Genomic DNA, 24,958 nt, shown 5'->3' with positions numbered 1-24,958 from the left:
AGCACATTTTCTTTCTCATCAAGAAATAGCTAGCAAATCCAACAGAGTGGAAGGTAGAGTAGCCCTAATTGACAGGAAAACATGAAAGGAGCGGCTGCTGAAAGACATCAAATGTTCCCAGTCTCTTCAAAAATATATGAATATTGGAACAATTTTTCTAGATTGAGATCCAGAGGAAGGTTTTACATGAACACAAACAGCAGCTCAGGTTTGCCTTGGAGTTTTTTCCAATACAAGATGTTCATTTTTAATATAAGTGTTATTTAAGTGGAGCTTCTTCTTGGTGGCAAGAAGACTTCATTCCTGTTGAATGAAGATAACAACATGGCTTCAGTTACTGCTTTGTTATCATCTTCAGTCTGGGATACAGAAGTGCAACACACCTTGCTATAAATAATTAGTACATCTCTTTAGCCATTCACCCTACAGATCATGTCCTACTTCTGTTTTCTGTGCAGTCTTCCCCTAGAATCCAGTCAAATTTAAAATCTTGATACTTCTGGTCAGGCATATGATGGTCTGGGAAGAAGGCAGACATTCACTAGCTTAGTCATTCACTAGCTTAGTCCTGATAGCTTAAAATGGAAATTGTGACTTATAAATCTATTCCAAAGGCCTAAGGGAGCTGTCCTGGTCTTTACAAATTTTTTCTTGCTTTCTTTGACCCAAGAATCACTTTGAACATTGTGTAAGATGATTCCTAGAAAGCTCTTGTGTGCTCTACACACAAGGAAATTTCTTGGAACTTGTCATCAATAACTGACAAAGCAAACATAGGTTTTAAATAATTAAAATACATTTTCCCACTGGAGAGAAAAGGCAAAATCACGAACCATAGAGATACTACTCATACTGTTTAATGCGCTTCAGAAATGCATTCAAATAACACACCACAGAAGCAGAAGAGAAAATCTGAAAAGAGTGTCTGAAAAGGTGACTTTCATTTTGCACAATGATTTTGCAGTGGTATTTACATGTTAGTTAATCACTACTATTAGGGTAAGTATATGAAAGAACAAACAATGTTTGAGAAATTTCATAATTTAAAAATCACTGAGAGCACGAACTGATTTGATGATCATGTTTCCCATTATGCTGTGCATAGAAAATGTAGAGATGCTATGTCTAGTGTCTATCTACAAATTTACCAGATCAGAATAAGGGCTAGAAATGGGCAAAGATATCAACAAACCATATTCAGAATTAATTCCTTAATAATGTCTGGAAGCACTTAACAGAACAGAAAGATCTAAGAAATACGGGAATTCCCACCAATTGTACTTTGTTCAATTTATTTCACAGGATATTTGCTTCTTATCAAAGCATACCAAAACATGACAAGAATCAGTTGTCTACAACTTTTAGGATAGTAAAACCTATTGCTGCAAATCTGTTTTTGTCTATGGCAGTGGGTAGGAAAACCCCAGTACCTCAAAGCTGGCTATCTACTATATTGTAATTGAGTTTAAAATAGTTGTCTACCTAGCACGTTCCTGGCCACCCACAGACAACGCCTACTGTGTCAGCTGTTTAAGCAGCCAGAATGAAAAGTCCCTCAGATTATGATTAAAAGGCAGGAGTTAGATGGTTTATTTGCTAATTTATGAGAAATGAACAGAAATACCTCAGAGCATAAAGAAATTAAAAGATACACTCATAGTGCTATAAAGACTCACTGATGAACATAAAGTGAGAGCTGTCCATACTGTAATAAAAACCACTTGTTATAATGGCAAGAGAGTAATGAGTTCTTATAGCGATACTTCTTAACAGCAGACTATCCATAAATTCGAGCTGTCACAAAGAAATACCTCTTTATTTGACTTGAACATAGTGCATTGGTTGATTAGAGCTACATATACTGAGACTTACAAACAGGTAACACTGGCATGCTCAGAAATCAAAGTCCATTTTGCTAGGAACACCTTTCACACATATCCTCAAAGTTACAAGCAAATCTGACTCTAGGAGTGGTGCGCTTTCTGATTCCTTTGTTTAGCTGCCTATGGGAATGGAGATTACTGGAAACAGAGTTGAAGAAATGAAGTTTTCACATATTTCTGAAGGAAGTAGTTGATATTAGTTCTTATTCTATATTGAAGAAAGTTCATCCTGCTGATGGACTAACTCTTAAATACTATAATTTTCTCATGAGAATATGGTTATTTTTGAAGAACATGCTCATAGGGGAAAAGAATAATCTAAACTGAAGCTTTGAAGAGTGTCAGGATAGAGATCTACAGGCAATGGAGCTTCACAGTAAGAAAATGAAGTTGTAATATTGCCCAGTAAAAAGGTTTTCACTCTTCAGCTGTTGGAAATGTGTTTAGTGTTTAAAGCGTCACCTCAAGATAGGTATGGACTGCAGTAGTAAAAACTGTATGTAAAAAGATTGCCAGGTGGACAATTATAGTCAAACCCGGAACAGGCCTTCCTGGCAACACCACAACAGGAGAAAATGTTTGCACACCATTACAGAACTATGAACACAATTAACTGAGGATTCCATAGAGATTATAACCACAGCATTTAATAAACTAGCATTAAGTGAATAGAGCATTGTTAAATCAATAAAGAAGTAAACGTATAGGGAAAGACAATAAAGACACTGAAAATGAAAACAAGACCCAGAAGTTGCATAGAAAATGCTGTACCAGTCTATTAAAATTATTTCCTTTTTCTAAATGTCATCTATTATTCAGTTAAAAGAATATTATTAAAATTTGGGAAACTGCAATATGCTCTCTCTACCAAAACAGCCTTAATTAGATACAAAACCTAATGTATACTGGAAAAAATTAATTCAAGTACAGGGAAGAAAACACAACTAATAAAAAGAAAAAAGTTACTTAATGCAGATGCTAACAAATAAACCTCCCTGTTCTTATGCTGACACTCTTATGATTTGGATAGGACTTTAATAATCAAAAACATCTTAGTAAGTCACTGAAACAGACTAAAATTCAGAAGTCTAGGCATCTTCAATAGACATAAAATCCTTACTTGCTTGTGCTTGTTTCCGTGCAATGTCTCTTCTTTGTCAAACATCAAACACTGTAATATAGTAAAATATTTGTGGTATTGAGATTTTAAAAAAAACCTTTAGACTTCCGTTTGTCTTTTTGCCAAAAAGGTGCTATGAAAAGCCAATGTGTACCTTGTAGCCTTGTTTCATATGAAGCAGATGTTAACATCCCACTTCTGTACTTCAGAGCCCTCTGACAGATTGGTGGGAACTGACGTGATGTGACATCAGATAGTCAAGGTGATCTCAATATGGTGACACGTTATAATCTCATACCACTCTGATATTTCCAGTCTAAGCATGGATTTCCATTGAAAGCACAGTTCCACAGTCTTAGCTATGCATCCTTGTTACCACACTGTGCCAATAGTAGTGCTCCTGAGCACACATGACTAACTGCATCACGGAACTGATCTGTCTTTTCAGGACATCCATCTATCAAGGAAAAGTTCCTTTTCCCTCATAATTTTTCAGGCAGATCTATCCTTTACAAGCAGTAACACCAACACAGGGGAGGAACCAAGAGCATAGGACCCGTGGCAGACTTAAGCTCAAGTGATTTGAAGTAATTGTGATAGCACCACATCTTTGGTTGCCACTCTGGCTGGATCTCTAGCACTCCTTTCCTCTTGGAAAAGCTCTTCTCTAAGAGTTGCTTTATTTTTTATAACCTCTGTGCTCCTGGAGGCTTATAATAGAGGTATCAGAACTGACCTCTGGGTACCTGGGAGGCACCTCCTCTCTCTCATTTTTTGGTTTCACATTAAGTCTTTTCCCTGTCTCTTTCAGCCTCCTTGCCAGAAGAAAGATAAACTGCAGCTTCTCTGTTTCCCCAGCTGCTGCAGCCCTCACAGTTAGTCCCAGCTCACTATCTAGTGATGTGTCTCCATAGTGACTTTGTATTTGCCGGACTAGCATTACACAGCACAGCTCACATACTAGTTACAGTGCTATTTCACATTTCACAAACAGGAGACTAAATTCCTCACCCAATGTCTTTAAACTAGGGATCTGGCAAAGTGCAGGCACCCACATCTATCAGCACAGCTGACTTCAGAAATTCCTCAGCTGCAGTGCTCCGGTGGCTGGGAGGGTGAGCCAGGGAAGGATGACCATGCACTTGCCTTACTCTTCTATTCTTGCCTGGTCCACTGGGCTAGATATTTGGTATGCCCTGTTACAGCATTTCTTATGTTCTCAGATTGAATAGTGACCCATAAACACCCTGCTAACTCCCAGGAATCTAAAGGAATCATCAGCATTGGGACATCACATTAAGTACCCATGGCCCTGTTACATCTACAACTGCCTGCACATTTCGCCTGTGTGGTCTCATGCAGACCACAGCACAGATTAAAAACACTGGCTACAGGACACAGAAGCCATTTTTAAAGAAGAGATAGTAGCCATCTTTTTGTTAGAGGACAGCGCTGCTCAACCTATAGACAGATGTGCCTGTGAAAGACAGCTAGCAAAAGCAAACCTACTTTCAGAGCACGCTCCAATTCACGCAGGGCTCTACTTCACTGGGAATTTTAAAAGAAAAAGTTTAGGGAAGCTTTATCAACACAGGTTGAAAAGGCGTAAAAGCCTTTGAGCGTATGGATAGGCCACTCACTGAGAAGCAGCTACAGCCTTTCTCTGCCTGGATCCATGCCTTGCCAATGCAGACGAGCATCTCAACTGCCAGATCCATGCTGAAAGAGAAGAAATCCTCACTATTTCTGTTGATGCAGTGCCACCAAGTAGCAAATAATGCAAAATTAACAGAGAAAGACTGCCTTGTCAGGGGCAAGGGCTTGAGCTGAAAGAGATGTGGTTCTGGGCTCTGCCCCCTGATTTCTGGGCTCTTTCTCAGGTGATGGTTTAATACAAAATTCACAGTACACACAAGCACCCTGGTGTCCCACCTAGATAAGAATAGATTTAGACTGGATATAAGGAAGAAATTTTTTACAATGAGGGTTGTGAAGCACTGGAACAGGGTGCCCACAGAGGTGGTGGAGGCCCCATCCCTGGAACCATTCCAGGTCAGGTTGGATGGGGCTCTGAGCAACCTGATCTGGTTAAAGCTGTCCCTGCTCACTGCAGGGGGTTGGGCTAGATGACCTCTAAAGGTCCCTTCCAACCCAAAACATTCTATGATTCTATGATTCCATGATTCCCTGCTGCCCCAACCACGAGCAGGAAGTTGCCACGACGGACTCCTAGCGATCAAGTAAATTCACCTCAGTTATTTTTCAGTTCTCTGGCCACCAGCCAACCACCCTGAGGGGAGCCGTGTCCCTTTCTGCCAGGGAGGGTGACGGCGGGCGCAGGCCCTGCCCGTTGCAGGTCGCGCCAGACGCTTTGGGACGGCAGGGGAAGGGGGCGACGGGACGGGAGAGGACGGGACGGGCGAGGACATGACGGGACGGGACAGGAGAGGGTCGGGCTGCACCGCGTCCCCGTCTTAAAGCCCCCAGAGGCGCCGTACGGGGGCGCCGAGGGGGGACTGGGCACCGGGGAGGCCCGTCCCGGCGGGGGCTCTGCTGTAGGGGGCAGCAGCGCGGCGGCCGCCGGGGCCCTGGGGCCGGCCCGGGCCGGCGGGGCCCGGAAGGCGCCGCGCTCCCTCCCGGCCGCTGAGTGGCGGCGGCGCGTCACGCCTGCGCGGCCGGGACCGGGGCCGGGCCGGGCCGGGGCCGGCAGACTGCACTGCCCCGGGCGCGGCGCGACATGTCCCACCAGACCGGTATCCAAGGTACCTGCGCGGCTCCCCCCCGCCAGCGCTGGCCGCCGCCTCCGCACCGCGGTGCCCACCTGCCCCTCATGACAGCCGGGCCCCGCTTCCCTCCTCTCCCGCTGCCAGCCGGGCGGGAGGCGGCCGGAGCGCCTTTCCCCGCGGGTCGTGTCGGGGCGCGGGGGGAGGCGGCGGTTGTGGCCGTTTAACGGGCCGTTCCCGGCGGAATTTCCCCCCCTGCCGCGCTCTTTGTTCGCGGCTGGAGGAGCCCGTCCTTTCCGCCGCGGGATGGCGGGGGAGGCGAGCCGAGCCGGGGGGAATTGCTGCTGGCTTCGGCCCCGGGCGGCCGCCGCTCCTCCGGGTCGAACCCAGAGCTTCGTCGCCGAGGCAGGCGGAGACCTGCGGCGTTTATCCGCTCGGCTAAGCGCGCCGGTCCGCCTTAGAGCGGCAGGCAGCCCGCCTGAGAAAACTGTTCAGTGCAGAAGCCCGTAGGTGGCGGGGAGGGAGCCCCCCCCCCCCCCCCCCGCCTCAGGTAACTCCCCTGAGCGCAGGTTGTCCCGCCTCGGCGGGGTCTCCGGTGAGGTGGGAGCCGGCGCCCGGGGCGGTGGGGGCTCCCCGGGTACCTCCCGAGGCTCCGGCCCCTCCCGGCTTTCGGAGAAGCCGTCGCCTGCTCGGGGTCCCCGCAGCGGGCTTGGGATGGGTTGGACAGCAGGGGAAATGGCGAGGGTGGCTGCTGGGTGTCTTGTAGCGGGAGCCCTGAGGAGAACCAGGAGCCCCAGAGTAGGCAAGCCCACTAAAAAGCCCATCGCTGGAGGCCACAAAGGGGAAGAGTGTGGGGGAACCTTTTTTCCCCTCATGTTTCCAGGCCTTGGAGGGTGTGAGGAGCAATTAGAAGAAGATAGTGTATTGTTTCTCAGTATTACCGGGTCCCCCCAAATCACAGAATTGCTAAGCAGGGATTACGCTGAAGGATTACGAGGGAGGGGGGGATTGGGTTTTACTGTCTCGATTTCTGCAATCTGCCTGTTTGGTGACTAGTACGGTGTACTTTGCCTGCTCTCCCATATTTACTGTTGAAGGTGACTTTTGTCCTAGCCACGGAAGCTCTTAACTGCTCTTCTGTTGCCTTTTTTGTCCGTTGGCTGCATTTGGTCTGCACCCTTTCGCCTCTCTTCTTTTCCTTCCCCTGCATGCCAATCCTTGCTCTTCTTTTGCTGCTTCTTGTTTTAAGTTCTTCAACCCTTCTCAGGCTGGAGGTGCATTTGGGATAGCTTTTTTCCCAGGCTGGGGAAAACTGTTATAGTGGCTCTTCATTGCCTTGTTCTCTTCCCTGGCAATGCTGGAGGGAGGAGCGGCAGAATATCCTGTTGCTTACCACAAGCAAGAAGAGCGGCTAAGCCTCTTCTGCTGCTCTCCTTCATCTCTTTGAGAATCTTTTGTCCTCTGAGGAGAGCTATAGAGAACTCGGCAGCTTTCCTGCACGCATCCTGCCTGGGCAGGCACTAATCAGGGGTTCTGTTTGCAGCAAAGCATCCGCTTCTGCAATTTGGAAGAGGAATAGCACTTGTTGTGCCATTGCTGGCTTTAGCACAAACAGGCTACTGTCGCTCATAAACAATTGCAAGATTTGACAGCATGGGCTGCTCTTTTCTGGAAACAGGAATGAAGTCATGGGGACAGTGAAATGTACCAGGCGGTTGCTAAAAGGACTGGACTTTCAAACAGGCCAGTGCAGATGAATAGTGTAGCAAGTCACAGAATGCATGGAGCTGTGGGAAAATACACTAGAATATGTTCACAGTCTTCTAAGGAATCTTTAAATAATATTCCCTGTAAAATATTTGTGAAATAACCACAAATTTTAATTCTGTAGGTCTCTGCTTTGCAGAAAATAGTATCACTCTGTTGTGAATTTTAAAACCTTTACGGAAAAAAAAAAGCGTACATCAGTTGATAGTGAGATGGTTTCTCAAACATCTTGTCTCAAAATGTTACTTCAGGAGCTGTCACAGCTCTGGTATTGGTGCAGGGACTACTGTATTTTGGTCTTGCTTTGGTGTGTAGGGTTGAAATGAGGGGATAAAGAACAAAAAGATAATAGACAAGAGGACAAAAAAAAAAGTCCTGGGGGAACCAGAAGGTCTAGAAAGTGGTGCAGTGTTTGTGTGCTGAGTAGAATGGTGAGGATTGGCAGAGACAATTAGAAAAGCTGGCAGCAAATTACAGTGCAGGTCTGCACTGCTTAGTTGGGAAGATGCTAACTGGGATGAAACTGGGGTTGGACTTGGTAACCTGATGCAGTTCAGCTTGTTTAACACCCCTTTCCCCTCCCATATCATTTTGGAATTTTAGAATGGGTCTGGACATCACTTCGATGGGCATAAATTTAAAATGTTTTTAGTATGGGCAGTAATGTTGCTGGATACCATCTGACCATCTGTTCAGTTGGCCTCAACCTGGCTATAAATAATCCTTTTTATTTGTTTCCTGGTTTGGTGTTTGTTTTGCTGATGCTATGCCGTATGCTGTGGGATTACTTGAAGGACCAGCTTGCAATAAATGTTCTGCAATAAATGCTCTACAACCCCCTGTCTATGGTATAATTAAACTGATTTGCACTCAGATTATTTAGCAGAGAAGTTGAGGTAAGAATGATCCAACCTAAATGATTCTATGACTCAAGCACAATTCTTCAGTATGCTTAGGGAAGCAAGTCTATAATGTTTGCACTGTAGTATCAGTATGAATTACGGACACTTGAAAATATTTTTAGTTACTTCTTTGTAAATTCATTATAAAGCTATCCTGTTGCAGTAGGTCAGGGTTTGAACAATGTCATCAAGATGCATACAAGGAGATAAAGTGATATGAAAGATGAGCAATGGGTGGCAGCCTTCATCGGTACTCTTCAGAGAGGTGTCCTCAGGAAAAACCGGTACTTTTGCCAGATAAGCTCTAACATTTCCTGGCAGGTGTAAAGTTTCTGTCTGAAAGTTTGTACTAAGCCTGCAGACTTCATGAAGCTATTGTAATTTGAGATGCGTCATATTTTTATTGTGTTGCTGCGTTAACCGAAACCTGAGGGTGATGATGTGATGTCACCTTTAATTTTCACAATGTTGAAAATCATACGGTATGCTAGAAAGCGGGGCTGTTTTGTAGTGTTGCCTGTCATCTTTTTGTGGCATGCCAGTGGCTGGAACAGTATGCAGCATAGAGGGAACGTCATGCCCATGTTCCTTTTTTCAGTCCAGCTTTGCAGTGAAGGGCCAGTTGTATGCATTTCCAGTGTTGTTCTTACCTTCGTGAATATACTTTGTCCTAGGAAGCTGAAGTGTGTTAATTTGGTTACTTTCATGTTTCTCTTTTTCAGCTAGTGGAAGCGTTAAAGACACCTTTGTTGGAGCCAGAAATGGACAATACAGGCTTTTAAAAATAGTAATTGACAATGGTTAGTCAAATTTTAATCTTTTTCTCTGATTCTTTTAGATATTTTCCTAGTTGTTTTAGTGACCTACATGTACAATTGTTTAAAAAATGAAACTCTGCAAAACTTAACGTTACTAACGTTTTTCACATACAGAAGGTAAAGTTTAAGTTTTGGTGATGCTAAGCTTTTCAGTATGATGCTACTGTATTTTTGTATTTGAATTTCTCTTCCAAATGTCATTTGAAATTTTACCAAGAACTGCAGTGTATTTCATATGGATAATATAAATGAGCTTACTCTTACCTTACTAAAGAAGGAGTAGAGGAAAAAGAAATCCTCACCTGTGTAGTGTTTTGGCACTTTGGTTACTTTCATTAGACAGAGAGATTTTCACACAGCAGCTAGTCACTTCAGATGAAGTATAAATGTTATCTGCCTTTTATACTTGGATCAGCTTGTCGTGGTTTAGCCCCAGCCAGCAACTAAGCACCACGCAGCCACTCACTCACTCCCCCTACTCTGATGGGATGGGGGAGAGAATTGGAGGGGTAAGAGTAAGAAACACTCCTGGCTTGAGATAAGAACAGTTTAATAATTGAAATAAAGTAAAATGGTAATGATAATAACAATAACAATATAATAATAATAATATACAAAGCAAGTGATGCAGAGTGCAATTGCTTACCACCTGCCGACCAATAATCAGGCAGTTCCCAAGCAGCGATCGCTGCCCCCAGCCAACCCCCCCCAGTTTCTATACTGAGCATGACGCCATATGGTATGGAATAGCCCATTGGTCAGTTTGGATCAGCTGTCCTGGCTGTGCTCCCTCCCAGCTTCTTGTGCACCTGGCAGAGCATGGGAAGCTGAAAAGTCCTTGACTAGCATAAGCAGTACTTAGCAACAACTAAAACATCAGCGTGTTGTCAACATTCTTCTCCTACTAAATCCAAAACACAGCACTATGCCTGCTACTAGGAAGAAAATTAACTCTACCCCAGCCGAAAACAGGACAAGCTGCACGTAGAAAGTCCTATTAAAGCAGATGTTTACGTAGTAATCATGGCTTCATAGAAAATATCTTTGAAAATCTGTAACTTTGTACAAATTTTCAAAGCTAAACCTGTTCACTTAAATCTCACATATATGTATATAAAATTACATATTTTCTTGCAGAACTTGAGTTTGATCTTTGAACTTCTTGGCAAGTGATCAAGGCTGCAAACATTGCAAGATGGAATGTGTAGTTGGTTGGGGTTTTTTTTAATAGCAATGCTGGTTGACTGTATAAGACACTTCATGGTTTAGTCCATCTTTTCAAGTACGTCAAATGCCCATCTTGGGTTCTTTGTTCTTTCTAGAGTTTATTCATTTACAGTACACTGAAATACCTGTTAGCTGGAGAAAGGTACATGTATGTACAGGTACATACACAAACATACTTTTATTGTTAGGTAAATAAACTACTGTTACCTTCTTTGTGTTTGCTTTTCTTAGGAAGTCTTCTGACATTTTATTACTGCTTTCCTTAAGGAAGTGGCAGTAGTAATATTATAGGCAGGTCACTGTGGTAAAGTCTCACTAGCACAAGGTAGCAAATGGTGGCATACCACTGAATTTTTTTTTCCCATTAGGCAAGCTAAAACACTATGCTTTTCTGTGTATGCTACTTTTTAATAATGAAATGAAGCCTGGAAATAAGATACAAATGGAAGACATTCCCTATTTTTTTGTTTGTGTATGTGTTTGTGTGTAGACGTATATATGCATTTTGTCCGTATGTAGAAGAAGAATCCAGTCTTTGATACTGTTTCCACAGTTCAAAAAGAAACCTCTAAAATTTCCAGAATACTGGAAGAGGGACAGTTGCCTCATATGTCTGCCGGAGCTTTCGGCAACTGTCCTTAGTCAACAGATAATAGTCAAATTGAGTTCTGCTAATCTGAGTTAGTAACAGAAGAGGTTTGCTGCTGGGCAATAGAGTTCCTCTGACTGTATTTTTCTATCTTAAATCCAAGTGAGTATAAAGCCAGCTAGAGTTCAGAATTGGCAAGTACGTTCTGAATACTCTGGTCTAGGTGTACAACTTCAGCTACTTTGCATCTAATTCAGAGAAGGGCCAGACACGCTCTCCCTGAGCTGTTCAAGTTCTGTGACTTACTGTGGTAGAGTGCCTTGCTCTGAAAGTTTTGCTGTAGAGGCATTTGTATACTGTTGTACTTTTGTCTGAAGTTTTAGAAGTTAGGTCCTAGACTCTCAAAAGATATTTTGTATACTAGCTACTATGATGGTCCTCAGACTGTTGTAGGATCCTGTTTAAACAAGGTATTTCTTTTTGGTTGTAGGGGCTAGTATTTATTGGGAAGCTGATAAATGTTTTGAAAGACACTACACTAATACTCTCATTTGGAAGCTGAGATGTGGTTTATAAATAGGAGAAGAATCTTGTTGCTACAGCTGTTCACATAATTAAATCTCATCTGAAGTAGTCTATACAGACTTAAGCCAATTATACATAATAAACAACTTCAGTCATTTAAAGAGACCATAGTTATGAAGCTGTATTGGAAAGAGGTTTATCTACTGACATAGTCAAGTTAAAGTGATTAGTACAAGCATATTCACTCCAAATTCTTTTCACTGTATAACTGAGTTATTGACTCCTTACAATGAGTACAAACACTAATATGTTACAGCAATTGCATCAATAATTCTAATTCTAAAATTTAAAAGTGTACTCTCATCTTGTTTCTACTTAAGCATTCCAATTTAAAAATAAACTAACTGGCAGAAGACAGGTTTTATTTCCTTTCTGTGTGCATTATGCTAAAAACACTAACATCAGTCTTATCCCTTCAGATCAAAGAACCTGATGACAACCAGCACATTACTTCTCAACTACTTGTATTTGGGTTAAAGTAAGTTAGGGTTTGAACATACACAGCTTTGGTAGGAATCCACTGGCTTTCACACTGACTGCTCTTGACTTCCATTCTTGTGGACATAATTATGAAAGATGAACTGTCTGGTTAACTGTTTATTGTAATTGCTAATTTTGAAAAACAATATTAACTGTATTGTTGCTAATCTGTAGCTTTGGTTATTGGTTATAGAGCAGCTTATATTGGGATCCTCTAGGCGGCCAGTTGGATCATGGGAAAAGGATTATGATGCCTTTGTCCTTCCCCTTCTTGAAGACAAGCAACCATGTTACATATTATACAGATTAGATTCTCAGAACGCTCAAGGATATGAATGGGTCTTCATTGCATGGTCACCTGATCACTCTCCTGTAAGTAACAGTCATCAGAGGCTTCATGCTGTTAATGATTTTTCAACAGTGCCATTTGATCTGAATCCTAGATATGAAGGAAGAGGATTTGAGGAATGAAACATTCCCCAACATTCCCATCACTTTCCCCCAAGAAAACTGGGAAAACATGTTTCTTGAAGCTGATTGAGGAGCAATATCAGTGGGTCTAGATGGAGTGCAGCTGATCTGATTTATTTCTAGCCTGACTGGAGGAGTCAATGTTTTTGTCCTGTTTGTTTGTCTTTCTGTCATTGTTTCATGAAAATTCATGGAAGGATATACAACAGAAATCTCAGTGAGTGTTACCAGAGAGAGAAGGGTTATAGTGTGAGCTCAAGCTGTTTATGCTGGCTGCTCAGCTGGCACTTGTGGATCTGTGACCTGCCACAGAATATACTGTTTCTTAGTCAGTAGTTAGGGAACATGGGAGGGAACTGAGGTTAGAGTTAACGATTTCTAGGAGAAACTAGGATACTGTGTACAGGTTCTGGGGATGTGAGATAAGAAAGTAAAGCTATTCCCATATTCCTACTACTTTCACTAGCAGAAAATAGTAAGAGACCAAGAGTTAGAGTGCATAGAAGAGATTAGGTGGACAAGGTGAGGTATTGTGGTGAGGATGGCACGATGGTGAAATAAGGTGGGAAGATGGGACTGTTGAGAGAGGAATAAGTGACTATGCTAGACACAAGTTGATAGGGAGCAAACATTAGATCTTCTACCCCCAGAAAATTTCATTTTTCCACTCTGTGGTTGAACCAAAACTATCTGGAGTCACTATCAAATCAAAAATAATGAGTTATTTGCAGTCTGCTCTTTATCCGTTGTATCCATTAGTACACAGACCAGTGGCAAAAGATCTAAACAATTGTGGGTTTTCCCATTTAAAATTAGTAAAGATTATGTTGACCTTTACTTTCCATTTAAAAAAAAGCTCATACTCTTACTAAGGCTGCAATTTAGTTTTGGAATTACTTTGATAATAATGCATAGTATCATGCTATTGAGAATTTAATAGCATGTGTTAGTATCATGATCCAGAGCTCATTCCATGGAGTTGGTTAAGAATTACAACTTCAAAATGCAGTTTCAACGGTTAAAATATTTGTTCAAGAAAGATGTTTGTTAATGGACTTTGAGACCAATGTGCTAAATTCTTTGTGTACCCCAAAGGAAAAAAAAAAAAAAAGGACCAAAACCATAAATGTTTTATGATATGCTAGGTTCGTCAAAAAATGTTGTATGCAGCAACCCGAGCAACGCTTAAGAAAGAATTTGGAGGTGGTCATATTAAGGATGAAGTATTTGGAACAGTACAGGTATGTTTTTCAAGTCAGCACACTGACTTTAAATACTAAATATAGTAGCTGATGTTACTGGTATGAATTTGTGGTGTTTCTCTTCTTTCTTGATTAAGGTAAAAAGAGATAAAAGCTATGTGTATTATTACAATGTTAAAATGTAATTGCTCTCATTTGAACAAGTAACTAAGTATATTTAACAATTTCAGGCTAAGAAGTCCTTGCTGCAAGTGGCTATGAAAACTAAATAATCTGGGAATAATAGGAGCATCTCTTAATCTCAGTGCATGCATGTGAATCCTCAAAAAGCTGCAACGCTGTAACTTTCAGGCCAATTGTATACACAAGCCATTTTGGATGTATGGTTCTGAATTGGAATTGGGCTAGAATATCTATCTGCCAGCTGTTAACATCTGAAAACAAATGTTTTTATCTTAAACCAAGTATATATAGCTTCAGTTCTTCAGAATTTTACCATAAAATGTAACTCACGTTCATGGCTGCTATCTTAACTTATGGAAACAGAATTTTAGTAGCTACTAATTTGTTCAATGAAAATACTAATAGTTGACTGTTCATTTATGGTAAGATAATTAGAAGGTGCATGTATGAAATCTAACAAGCTTCTAAGTGATGTCTAAAAGCCTGCACGTGCTATGCATGTAAGGAAATGTGGTGATATTGTGTTACTTTGGTTTCTTTGGGAAATAAGTCTTACGTGGTTGTGATGTCATCGTGTTTGTCAGGCAGACATCAGACACTCTTAACTTCTTAATACATTGCCAGTTTTAAAAAAATACAAGTTAGAGTTCTCAAAGATACAGCATTCCTATAGCTTTCATGAAAACTGATGATTACTTAGAGTTCCAAATTATCATTCCCCTTTTCCTCCTTCAGCAAAGAGAGAGTGCAGCAGTTATCTTGTGTTTGGCCTGTTAATTAGTTCATCATATGCACAAATCTGAACCAAAGCACTGTCAGTATTGACACAGGGACCTGGTGCTGAAGGAAGGGAGGGAGTTGGAGATTTGGGGAAGAATAGAGGATATTGTAGTGGGGAAAAAACTGTGGAAGAGACAAGGGCTGTTGTGGTGGACAGAAAAGTCCGTAAGGACATGAGGCTAATAATTCTGCTGCTCACCGAGTAAATAATTTGTTATATTCAGCATTAGCCTGTGATGGAGGCTTCATTATCCTAACAAACACACTAAGAAACCTCTCTGGAGAAGTAGATAACTGAGTTGCTAAGAGAGTTTACTGACAGAGGTCATGTTATTTTTTTCTTGTCCATTCAATCAACTAATTCCTCACCGCCACTTGCACCAAACCATTAGCAGTCTATGTAATACATGGAATTTGGGCTCTGAGTTGTAGGGCTAGACGCCAAGTCTGAGCTTTCATCTCAGTTGTAAGGAAGGAGCATTGCATTTGTCTATTACTGTTATTTTAGAATGTGTTTGGGGCACTTACAGGATGAAGTCAATGTAACTCACTTTTTCCAAGTTTATTATGTTACAGCTTAATGTATCTCTAAATTGTTGGGTCTAGTGTCTTTATAAGCTGCTTAATTGTAGCTGGCCTCTAATGTTCATCTGTGTAAAAATCACAGCTTCTTCAAAGTAGTCAAGTTGCAAGCCTCACTCAGAATCTTGATCATCAACAGCCAGTGGGTTACTCTGTCTTTATTTTGTTAGACACAAAGATGGTTTAGTTGCAACTGGCTCTGTTACCCTGGTGGAACCTGGTTATGGCCCCACTTGCTACTTCACATGTACAAACCTCGATACCTCGGGGCTCCTGAAACAAGACATAATGGAATATTGGCACTGGAAATTGTATTAGGGAAGGTCTGTCTCTTTCAGAAGGGAAGGAACTAAGAAGGAGCTTTCTCTTTCTGCTCAGAACTTCAGTATAAAATCACATTCATATGATTGCATAAAGTCCTGCCCTTTTCTGAGTGACCACCTTAATTATAAAAACACAACAGTATTTGCCTCTGGTATCAACCTCTTTGGAGAGGGCCAGAACTGACACTGAGTATTAACGAATTCCTCAGCATGGTTATCAGAATTCATCAGTTTTGTGACGTTGCATCCTAAATTATTTGCAGTATCATGTGCTTATTCCCTGTCCTAAGGTAGCATTTCTGTCTCCAATTTTTAGGTAGAAAACTACCAATAAGCTACCAGTCTGAGCATGCGAATTCTATAAGAAAACAGATCTTTTTTTTTTTTTTAAATTAGAATTGTGGCAGTTCTGTGAGGTTTTGTCCAAGAAGGCTGAATAACTTCATGCATGCAGTCTTCGTTTATGCTAATTTTTGAATTAGCAAGGTAATTAGGGACTGCTTGTGGAAATGCTGCTCACAGTACAAGAGCATCCCAGTGTACCCTGCTGTACAGGAAGATGAGCTGAATTTGCAAATGCACCTACACTTGTAATCTTTTCAAATAAAATGACCATAACTGTATGGGAAGTAATTGCTTTTTTTATGCTGTGTAGAGCATCTTTGAAGAAAACTTTTATTATCAATATTTATATTGTGCTTTCAGGATGATGTTTCACTGAATGGATATAAGAAATATTTGATATCACGGTCCTCCCCTGCACCTCTGACTGCGGCAGAAGAGGAACTTCGACAAATTAAGATTAATGAGGTACCTACAATGTCTTTGAGCATGGGTGGGAAACTGGGTGCAGAGTTCCAAATGTATCGTAGGGAAAAACTCTTTCTACAGTAAAAAAGGGCAGAACAGAAAATGGAAAGTTTCAGAAAGTTTGAGTGGATGAGAATACAAATTTATCTGTCAGTGAGCTGAGGGTGCAGGATGATGATGGCTGAAGTGGCAGGATCTTGCTGAGTTTGCAAGGCCCAGTGTCCGAGTCAGACGCCTCGCAACTGCAGAGCTTAGTTGTTGGAACTTTGACCCTTAATACGCTTTTAATATCACTGGATATGCTTTGTTGTGAAGGGTGACAGAGCACTGGCACAGGTTGCCCAGGGAGATTGTGGAGTCTCCATCTTGGAGATACTCAAAAGCCATCTGGACAGAGAGCTGGGAAACTGTCTCTGGTGGCCCTGACTGAGCAGGGTGGTTGGACAAGATGACCTCTGGAGGTGCCTTCCAACCTCAAACATTCTGTGATTGCCTACATACACTTCCCATAGTGGCAGAAATTGTAGAGAAAACACAAAATAGCAACTGTTGCAGTGAATTATTGCCAGGAGTATTTCAGCAGCCTTATCCCTAGAGGAAAATCACTCAGCTTCCAGCACCAGTGCATTTGTCTTTAAGACTGAGAGGAAGTGAATGGAATTCCAATAAAAATAAAATAGAAATCCAAAACAAGTAGCTAGTCCTTTTAACAGACCGATTTGCTTTTGCTACAAATGCTTCATAGAAAAACCTCTAACAGATGCCTTTAGACAGCTAATTTGATGATTGCCAACTAGCTAGTGACTGAAAAGTTTCAGAGGATTCTTTTCTCACATTTTTCCTTCACTTGATCACTGTTTGTGTTCAGACGTCTTAAAATAGGTCATGTGCTATCTTATTAGTTCTCTAGGCTTGTATTTTACAGCCATGGTACATGTGTTTGAAATACGGTTTGTTTCTGCAGCTGGATGCCAGCAAACCATCGTGTTAAATGCAGCTCTGTGTCTTCTCTAATGTTTTCACTCTACTGTGCTTTTGCTGCAACTTGGTTGTTTATTGACTTCTTTTCTCCAGTGGTGTGTTTTGTTATTTTCCATGTCTAATTTTGATTAATCCCATATAGAAGTGCACTCATCATCGTCAAACACTGCATTTTACTTGAACAGCTTTAAAAAAAAACCCAAACCACTAATGAATGTAAAACTTCTGTGGTATCAATGATCACTTCTGGTATTAGTATTATCTCTTATGTGCTATATACGTTGTGTTTAACAGCTGATTCATGCAGACTAATACCTTATGTGCTATTATGAAACTTCAACAGCAATAGCTGTGCTTTTCAGAGATACATAAACTGTAGATTGCTGCCATTTTGGCTTTGTTTGAAGCATCTTGCAATACATTAACTTAGGTCATTTCTCTCTTAATTGTTTCCACCATTATGAAGCTTGTAATTAGACTCAGAAAACTAAAAGCTTTCTGATTTAAAGAAAAAAAAGAGTTTTCCATATGTGTATTCTTTCATAATTACCCTAAGAAATATTTTACTGGGTCAGATCAAAGAATCACTTAGTGTGCTGTCAAGTCCCTGAGTGAACAGCAGCAGAAATCTATGAGGGGTGTAAGAGGAGGGCAAGGCGGCCATGATAATTCCCTTGAATACTCTTCTGTTGCCTCAGTGTTTGCAGGTAGGGATCTTCCTGAGCAAGAGATGATGTCTTACTATATAATTGTTCTTAATGGGTTTTTCATCCATCATCTAGTCTTGTCATTTTTCTAAATCCACATAAAGTTTTTGTTGGCCATAGATCCTATGGCAGTATATGCCATAGCTTAACAAAGTACTGTGTGAAGAACCACTGCCTGCTATCTACTAGTTTATTCTGATACCCCTACAGATTGTGTGGGGAAGGCAGAGAAAAGTCATTAAGTTATTCCCCAGTTTCCCCCTACCCTTTGATAAAGCCAGCTGTATCCCAGAAAGCCAACTGTATCCAGGGCTGCATCAAAAGCAGCGTGGCCAGCAGGTTGAGGGAGGTGATTCTGCCCCTCTACTCTACTCTGGTGAGACCCCACCTGGACCACTGCATCCAGCTCTGGAGCCCTCAGTACAGGAAAGACATGGACTTGTTGGAGCAGGTCCAGAGGAGGCCCACAAAAATGATCAGAGGGATGGATCCCCTCTCCTATGAGGAAGAGGCTGAGAGAGTTGGGGTTGTTCAGCCTGGAGAAGAGAAGGCTCCAGGGACACCTTATTGCCACCTTTCAGTACTTAAAGGGGGTTTATAAGAAAGATGGGGACAGACTTTTTAGCAGGGCCTGTTGTGATAGGACCAGGGTAAAGGTTTTAAACTGAAAGAGGGTAGATTCAGACTAGATATAAGGAAGAAATTTTTCACAATGAGGGTGGTGAAACACTGGACCAGGTTGCCCAGAGAGGTGGTAGATGCCCCATCCTTGGAAACATTCAAGGCCAGGTTGGACGGGGCTCTGAGCAACCTGATCGAGTTGAAGATGTCCCTGCTCATTGCAGGGGGGGTTGAGCTAGATGACCTCTACAGGTCCCTTCCAACCCAAAGCATTCTATGACTCTATATCCATGGACCTCTGTTGTATTCCGTATCATTTATCTCTTCTGGACTGAAGAGTCCTAATCTAGGTCATTCTTCCTCCTAAAGAAGCTGCTCCATACTTCTGATACTTTTGCTTTTCCCTGCAGTTTTTCCAGTTCTATATAATTTATGAGCTGGAGAGATGGGGAAGGCAGAACTACATTCAAGATGCAGGCATGTTACTGATATCTGCAGTGTATAATGATGTGTTCTGTTCTCTGCTCTTTTCCTACCAATTCATACCATTTCATTTGTGCATGGGGAGTGTTGGGTCTTTTTTGGGTTTGTTTGGATTTTTTTTGCCAAGACTGGCCACTGGGCTGATATGTTCAGAAATACACAGTGTGACCTGCAGGATCTTGCTCCTGAATGGTAGTAGCTAGCTCAACTCCATCACCATACAGGTAGAAGAGAGGTTTTTTTTTTCTCCTGCATACGTTACTTAATTTCTTCAGAGGAAATTTCATTGCCATTTTATCCACCACTCAGCAGCCATCACTAACAAATCTTATGGTGTGAATTTAAATATTTTTATGTGACTTAGGTGTTTTTGTTTTGCTTCAATGGTCTGAAATATGTTGCAGTATGGAGAAGTAGATTTTGTTCATTTTTTTTAAATATGAAGTTATGCTGGGTTACTCTCTTCCCTTGCCTGTCCCCACACTTCACAGCTGGTTTTTATGTTTGGGTTTTTTTTCTACTTGTATTTTAATATGGTTTATATAGTATAGTATTTTATTATGGTTTATTATTTTTGTGATGCCTATTTTATGTTTATTTATCAGGCTTTTATGTGGATATATTTTGCAAATATTTTTATATAACCTTCTTCATAAATTTGTCAATCTACAAAAGTCAGCTCTTCCACCTGCTTTCTTCTCCTCTTATTGCTGACAAGCTGTTCTTACAATGTGGAGTATAATTTAGTGTTGCCCCAAGTATCTTTGTTTTTTTTTTTTTAATCAGTTTTTTTCATATTTCATTAGCATATCTTTTTAATTAAAACTGAACATCTAGTTGATAGATCTAAGACCCACACTTTCCATTTTGTACACTTTTCTGACTTTTGCTGCTTCCTCACCAATGTTAAATGTACTTGTTAAATTATAAAAGGAAGTCAACATATTCAAAAGCTAATACTTAGACAGTACGTTCAGACTTGGGAAAACTGGAGGCCAGAGCCCAATTTGAGAGAAACTGCATGAATGTTAAGACAAACATAAATTCTTGAAAAAATGGCTTTAAAATAACTGTTGCTTTCTCTCAAATAATTTGTGACTAACATAACTGGATGATGAACAGTTGTCTAGCTTGCAGTTACCCTGGATTTTTTTACTTTGTGTTAGACTTTCTAGAATTCAAAAATTAAGATTTTGTTTGTTTGCTTTCTTTTTGGTATAGGCTTTTGGGGGGAGGGTATTAAAGCAGGAGGGAGGGAAGTTGCTTTGCTTTTCCTTCAAGAAGATCAGTTTGTCACATAAGATATAATTTCTCTCTCTTCCTCCAAAAATTGACTCGCTAGAAATGACATTTGTACATTTTGATCTAAAATTTTTCAAGATACAACAAAGTTATAAGCAATATTGTCAGTTCAAAAGTATAACACGGCATATGAAAATCAAGCTCTTTCCTCCTGGCTTATTGGATCTTTATACCAGAATTTAACTCAGTTTCTTCACTGGCACTTGAGCCAGTTTTCCCTCTGATGATTCTATTGGCTCTGCAAAGCTAACTGTTTCAGAGATATGAAACTGTTTTCAGCTAAGCAAGCAAATGCGACCTGTAAATTAGTAAATGCAAATCAGTTGTATATGGGGATGATGTTTTAGGGTAGTTTATTCTCAGAACAGCTACTGCTAACTGTGTGTAACCATATGCAATGCATCATCAGTTATTGTATGAAACCAAACGAATGCTTGCAAAGGTTTCTGTTTACATCCTAATTGACTTGTGTTCCAGGTACAGACGGACGTTGGTGTAGATACCAAGCATCAAACATTGCAAGGAGTAGCATTCCCCATTGCTAAAGAAGCTATTCAGGCTTTGGAGAAATTGAAAAATAAGAAACTGAATTATGTACAACTGGCAAGTATAAAATACTTTAACTATTTTTTAATAGTGAGTATAAAATAGATTACCCGCACATTAAACAATGTGTGTTGATGACGTACACTGATAAATTACCATTCTGTATTAGATTAATTCAATTTTTTTCCATCCTGTCATGTTCTCTGGTTTGCTTTCTGTGCATTAACTATATTCAGGTTTGCTTTGTTAACAGCAAATTGATATGAAAAATGAAACTATTATTTTGGCCAACACACTTCATACTGAACTTAAGGATTTGCCAAAAAGAATTCCAACGGATGCTGCGCGCTACCACTTTTTCCTGTACAAGCATGCCCATGAAGGAGACTATTTGGAATCCATAGGTATGAGAAAATTTCCCAATATGAAATTTCATTGGCTTGTTTCAAGTACTTTAGTAATTTTGAGGCAGAGAGAAAGATGTGTCATAAAAATAATCTGTCTATCAGCATGAGCATAAATTTCAGAGTCACTTGGTTGTGAAAATGACTTCTGAAGAGTCCTTATGTTTAGAAAGTAGTGAGCTACCCCTTTTTATTATGAACACCCATAAATCAGTTGTCATGTGAAAACATGAAGATACTGGCCATAATCTGATCCCCCATTTGAAATGAAACACTTGCTGAAGCAAAAAAGATCCAGAATGGTGTTACATTTTTCCCTTTCAGACTGCATAGTTGATTTGCAGTGCCTCTCTGCTGTAAATGATTTTATGATACAGGTTTTGATGGAGTGTAGTTATGGTCTGATTTGTGGGTTTTTTTCCTGCAGTTTTCATCTACTCTATGCCAGGGTATTCCTGTAGTATACGAGAACGAATGCTCTACTCTAGTTGCAAAAGTCCACTGCTAGAAATTGTAGAAAGACAGTTGTGGATGCAGATAATTAGAAAGGTAAGTACACTGAGTATATTGGTATTTTCTCCATCCCTCTGTTCCCTTCTTAATATCTAACTATAACTATCTCTGCCACCACCTTCTGTAAACAATGAAAAGTGTTGTATAACTATTAAAGTTTGTCCTGAACAAGAAATACGTGTTGATAAAGCTTCAGATACAGAGTTAAGTCATGAAGGATTTTCTCTGGTTCATAATTTCTACACTTTCATAGCTTTAATAAACATATCCTTGTGCATCAAGGGAGTAGTTTGAAGGACTATTTAGAAGTAACATGATTTTTTACTAAAAGGCATGTCATATTTTGGACCACAACACATTGCTGTTGTTGAACACTAAATTCCTTTAAAGCCAAGGTTATTTATGGATTTTCAAAATAATTTCATGCTGCAGTTCTGGAACTTAAACTGCTATCTTAGGAGTCCTTGATGGGGCAAACAAGGATTTGCAAGTAAGCTGATCTCTTCACATTGTATAGATTTTACTGCTATGCATGAAAGAGTAAGTTGCTTCTCACCTCCAGAGCAGAGAGCGTAGGAATGATCTGTTTGTGGAATATGTGACCTATGGTTACATGCTTAACACTTGTGCTTTAAATTTAGAAGAACTTTGAGGCTTGGTTTCTGTGGGGATTATGTCTACCTAAAAAATAGCAGAGTTAATACTAACCATTTTTACTGTGGTGACATGACTTAAGTAGATTATCATTACGTGTTTTTACATGTAACTATTTCTCAGAAATTTCCTTTCTACAATGAAATAAATGCACAATGTGACTCCTGAAATTCCCGTAGGCATATTTCTGAAGCATGTACTTGTAACAGCAATACCATGGCTGGCAAGTAAGTCACGTGCTATGGTTGGCAGGCCATGAAGTACTGAATGCACAGCACAGCAGGGCCAAGCATTTATCTGAATTCTAAATTCCTGCAATTCAAAAGTGGGGTTTGGCATGAGAACAGTACTTGCTTTCCATTCAGGTTTATATGCTTAAATTTTAAAAACCAAAACAACCCCCCTTTTGTTCATTAAATATATTTTAGCTTTTCCCTGGCTTGAATACTTGGTGAGTTGCAGTAGCCAGCTAATCATATAAGCTGTTTGTACTCCTCCCCTTCTATCTCAAGAGACAACAATATATATGCACATTGCTTTTACAGTTAGTTTTTAAAGCATGTTCTAGTGAAATATTTTCATTCTTAATTGTCCCAATGTAATCTCTACATTTTAAAAGTTTTTATTTTTGAGGGGAGAATAAAGAAGGAAATTGTGGTTCTGAAAGATCACATGCTGCTTTCTTATGTTTTATTAAGGAAGTTACTTCGCAGAGGAGTAAATAAGCACTTGTTTCCACACGGAATGTGTACTTCTAGTTAGTATTAGAATTATTGAATCATAAAATATTTTGGGTTGGAAGGGACCTTTAGAGGTCATCTAGCCCAACCCCCCTGCAGTGAGCAGGGACAGCTTTAACCAGATCAGGTTGCTCAGAGCCCCGTCCAACCTGACCTGGAATGTTGCCAGGGATGGGGCCTCCACCACCTCTGTGGGCAACCTGTTCCAGTGCTTCACCACCCTCATTGTAAAAAATTTCTTCCTTATATCTAGTCTGAATCTGCCCTCTTCTAGTTTAAAACCATTACCCCTTGTTCTATCACAGCAGGCCCTGCTAAAAAGTCTGTCCACATGTACGCTATGCTAAAGCTTGGGACAGAGAAAGTTTCTTGGCATATGTACTGTGTAGTTGTGCTTATATTTCAGGAAAAATAATTAAGTCAAATCACACTTAATACTGGTAAGAGTATAGTGGATTCTCAGAAAAACTATCCAAGATTGCTGAGGGCATTAGGCACAAGTTGGAGAACACTTCATGCTAGACTCTGAACATTATTGCACATCTGGTTTTAAAATAGTATTTAAGAGCTTCAGCAAAATTTCTAAATGTTTTAAAATATGTCTTTAAGATGAATATGATGAATGCTGGGGTTTTTTTCCCAGATTGAAATAGATAATGGTGATGAGTTAACTGCTGACTTTCTTTATGAAGAAGTTCATCCAAAACAACACGCTCACCAACAAAGTTTTGCTAAGCCAAAAGGTCCTGCGGGGAAGAGGGGAATACGAAGACTGATTAGAGGTCCAGCAGAGACTGAAACACCTAGTGATTAGAAACTATTGTTTGCATTTGTTATAAAGTAGTATAGTAAGAAATGAAATGCTGGCTTTTGGTAATGAACTGAAATCATTCCATTCATGCATGCTAGGGAAAAAAAAAAAGCTCTTTTTACTCTTCTGACCTCAACACTTTTTATATTGTTACATGATTATATTTCTGTTGGCCATGTTTTATGACATGTGGAAGAGCTAATTATTTTAAAGCTAGAAGAGGAAAACTAAGCTAGTACCCCTTTACTTTAAATTAGAATCCATTACTTAATAGCTGTACATGCAATCATAAACTTTGCAGACATAAGACTATTAAGCCCATGTATTCTGTGGGTAAGTTGCAGCTGTATGCCTAGATAACAAACCTGTATTCTTATGAGTAGCCTGTTGAAACCCCTGAGACTTACCATGTGAGGAGAGCTGAAGGACTATATAGCATTGTCCCAGAGAAATCTTTATTTGTCCTTGTAGCTCTTACGGATAGTAGTACCACAGATGGTTTTCTTCTGGTTTTGACATGATGCATTATTGGGTTTTGTTGTTGTTGTTGTTGTTTTGTTTAATAGAAATGTAAACTTAAATCAGTTATCCGTCAATTAATGTCAGTGTTCAGTAATAGCTGGATATTTTCCCACGCAAAAGCATGGTCCTTTCAAATTTATAACTAATTTCATGGAATTGTCTTTTAAAGAAATCTGACATAAAACCACTATGGCTTTTCCGGACTTCGGTACCACTCATAAGCCTTACA

At 40.4% G+C, this 24,958-nt stretch overlaps 1 protein-coding gene across 1 annotated transcript; it reads left to right on the top strand.

The window, feature by feature from the left end:
- The first annotated feature begins 5,740 nt into the window (after positions 1–5,740).
- On the top strand, positions 5,741–24,210 carry TWF1 (twinfilin actin binding protein 1). Its single transcript, XM_075722219.1, has 9 exons — positions 5,741–5,765; positions 9,118–9,195; positions 12,288–12,466; positions 13,711–13,806; positions 16,341–16,445; positions 21,017–21,142; positions 21,339–21,489; positions 21,917–22,038; positions 24,040–24,210. Exons 1-9 carry the CDS (start codon positions 5,741–5,743, stop codon positions 24,208–24,210), a joined length of 1,053 nt encoding a protein of 350 aa, XP_075578334.1.
- The last annotated feature ends 748 nt before the right edge of the window (positions 24,211–24,958 follow it).

This window comes from Pelecanus crispus, chromosome 1, assembly GCF_030463565.1.
Source record: "Pelecanus crispus isolate bPelCri1 chromosome 1, bPelCri1.pri, whole genome shotgun sequence".
Lineage (NCBI taxonomy): Eukaryota > Metazoa > Chordata > Aves > Pelecaniformes > Pelecanidae > Pelecanus > Pelecanus crispus.
Note: the sequence above shows the minus strand (reverse complement) of the source record. Positions and strands in the feature narration are given on the sequence as shown.

What these genes read in the sequence shown, in the direction of transcription:
- TWF1 (XM_075722219.1), top strand. Translation starts at nt 5,741, where the DNA reads ATGTCCCACCAGACCGGTATCCAAG. An exon ending in GACAAATTAAGATTAATGAG is followed by an intron (nt 16,446 to 21,016) that starts GTACCTACAATG and finishes CTTGTGTTCCAG; the next exon opens with GTACAGACGGACGTTGGTGT. An exon ending in AGACTATTTGGAATCCATAG is followed by an intron (nt 21,490 to 21,916) that starts GTATGAGAAAAT and finishes TTTTTCCTGCAG; the next exon opens with TTTTCATCTACTCTATGCCA.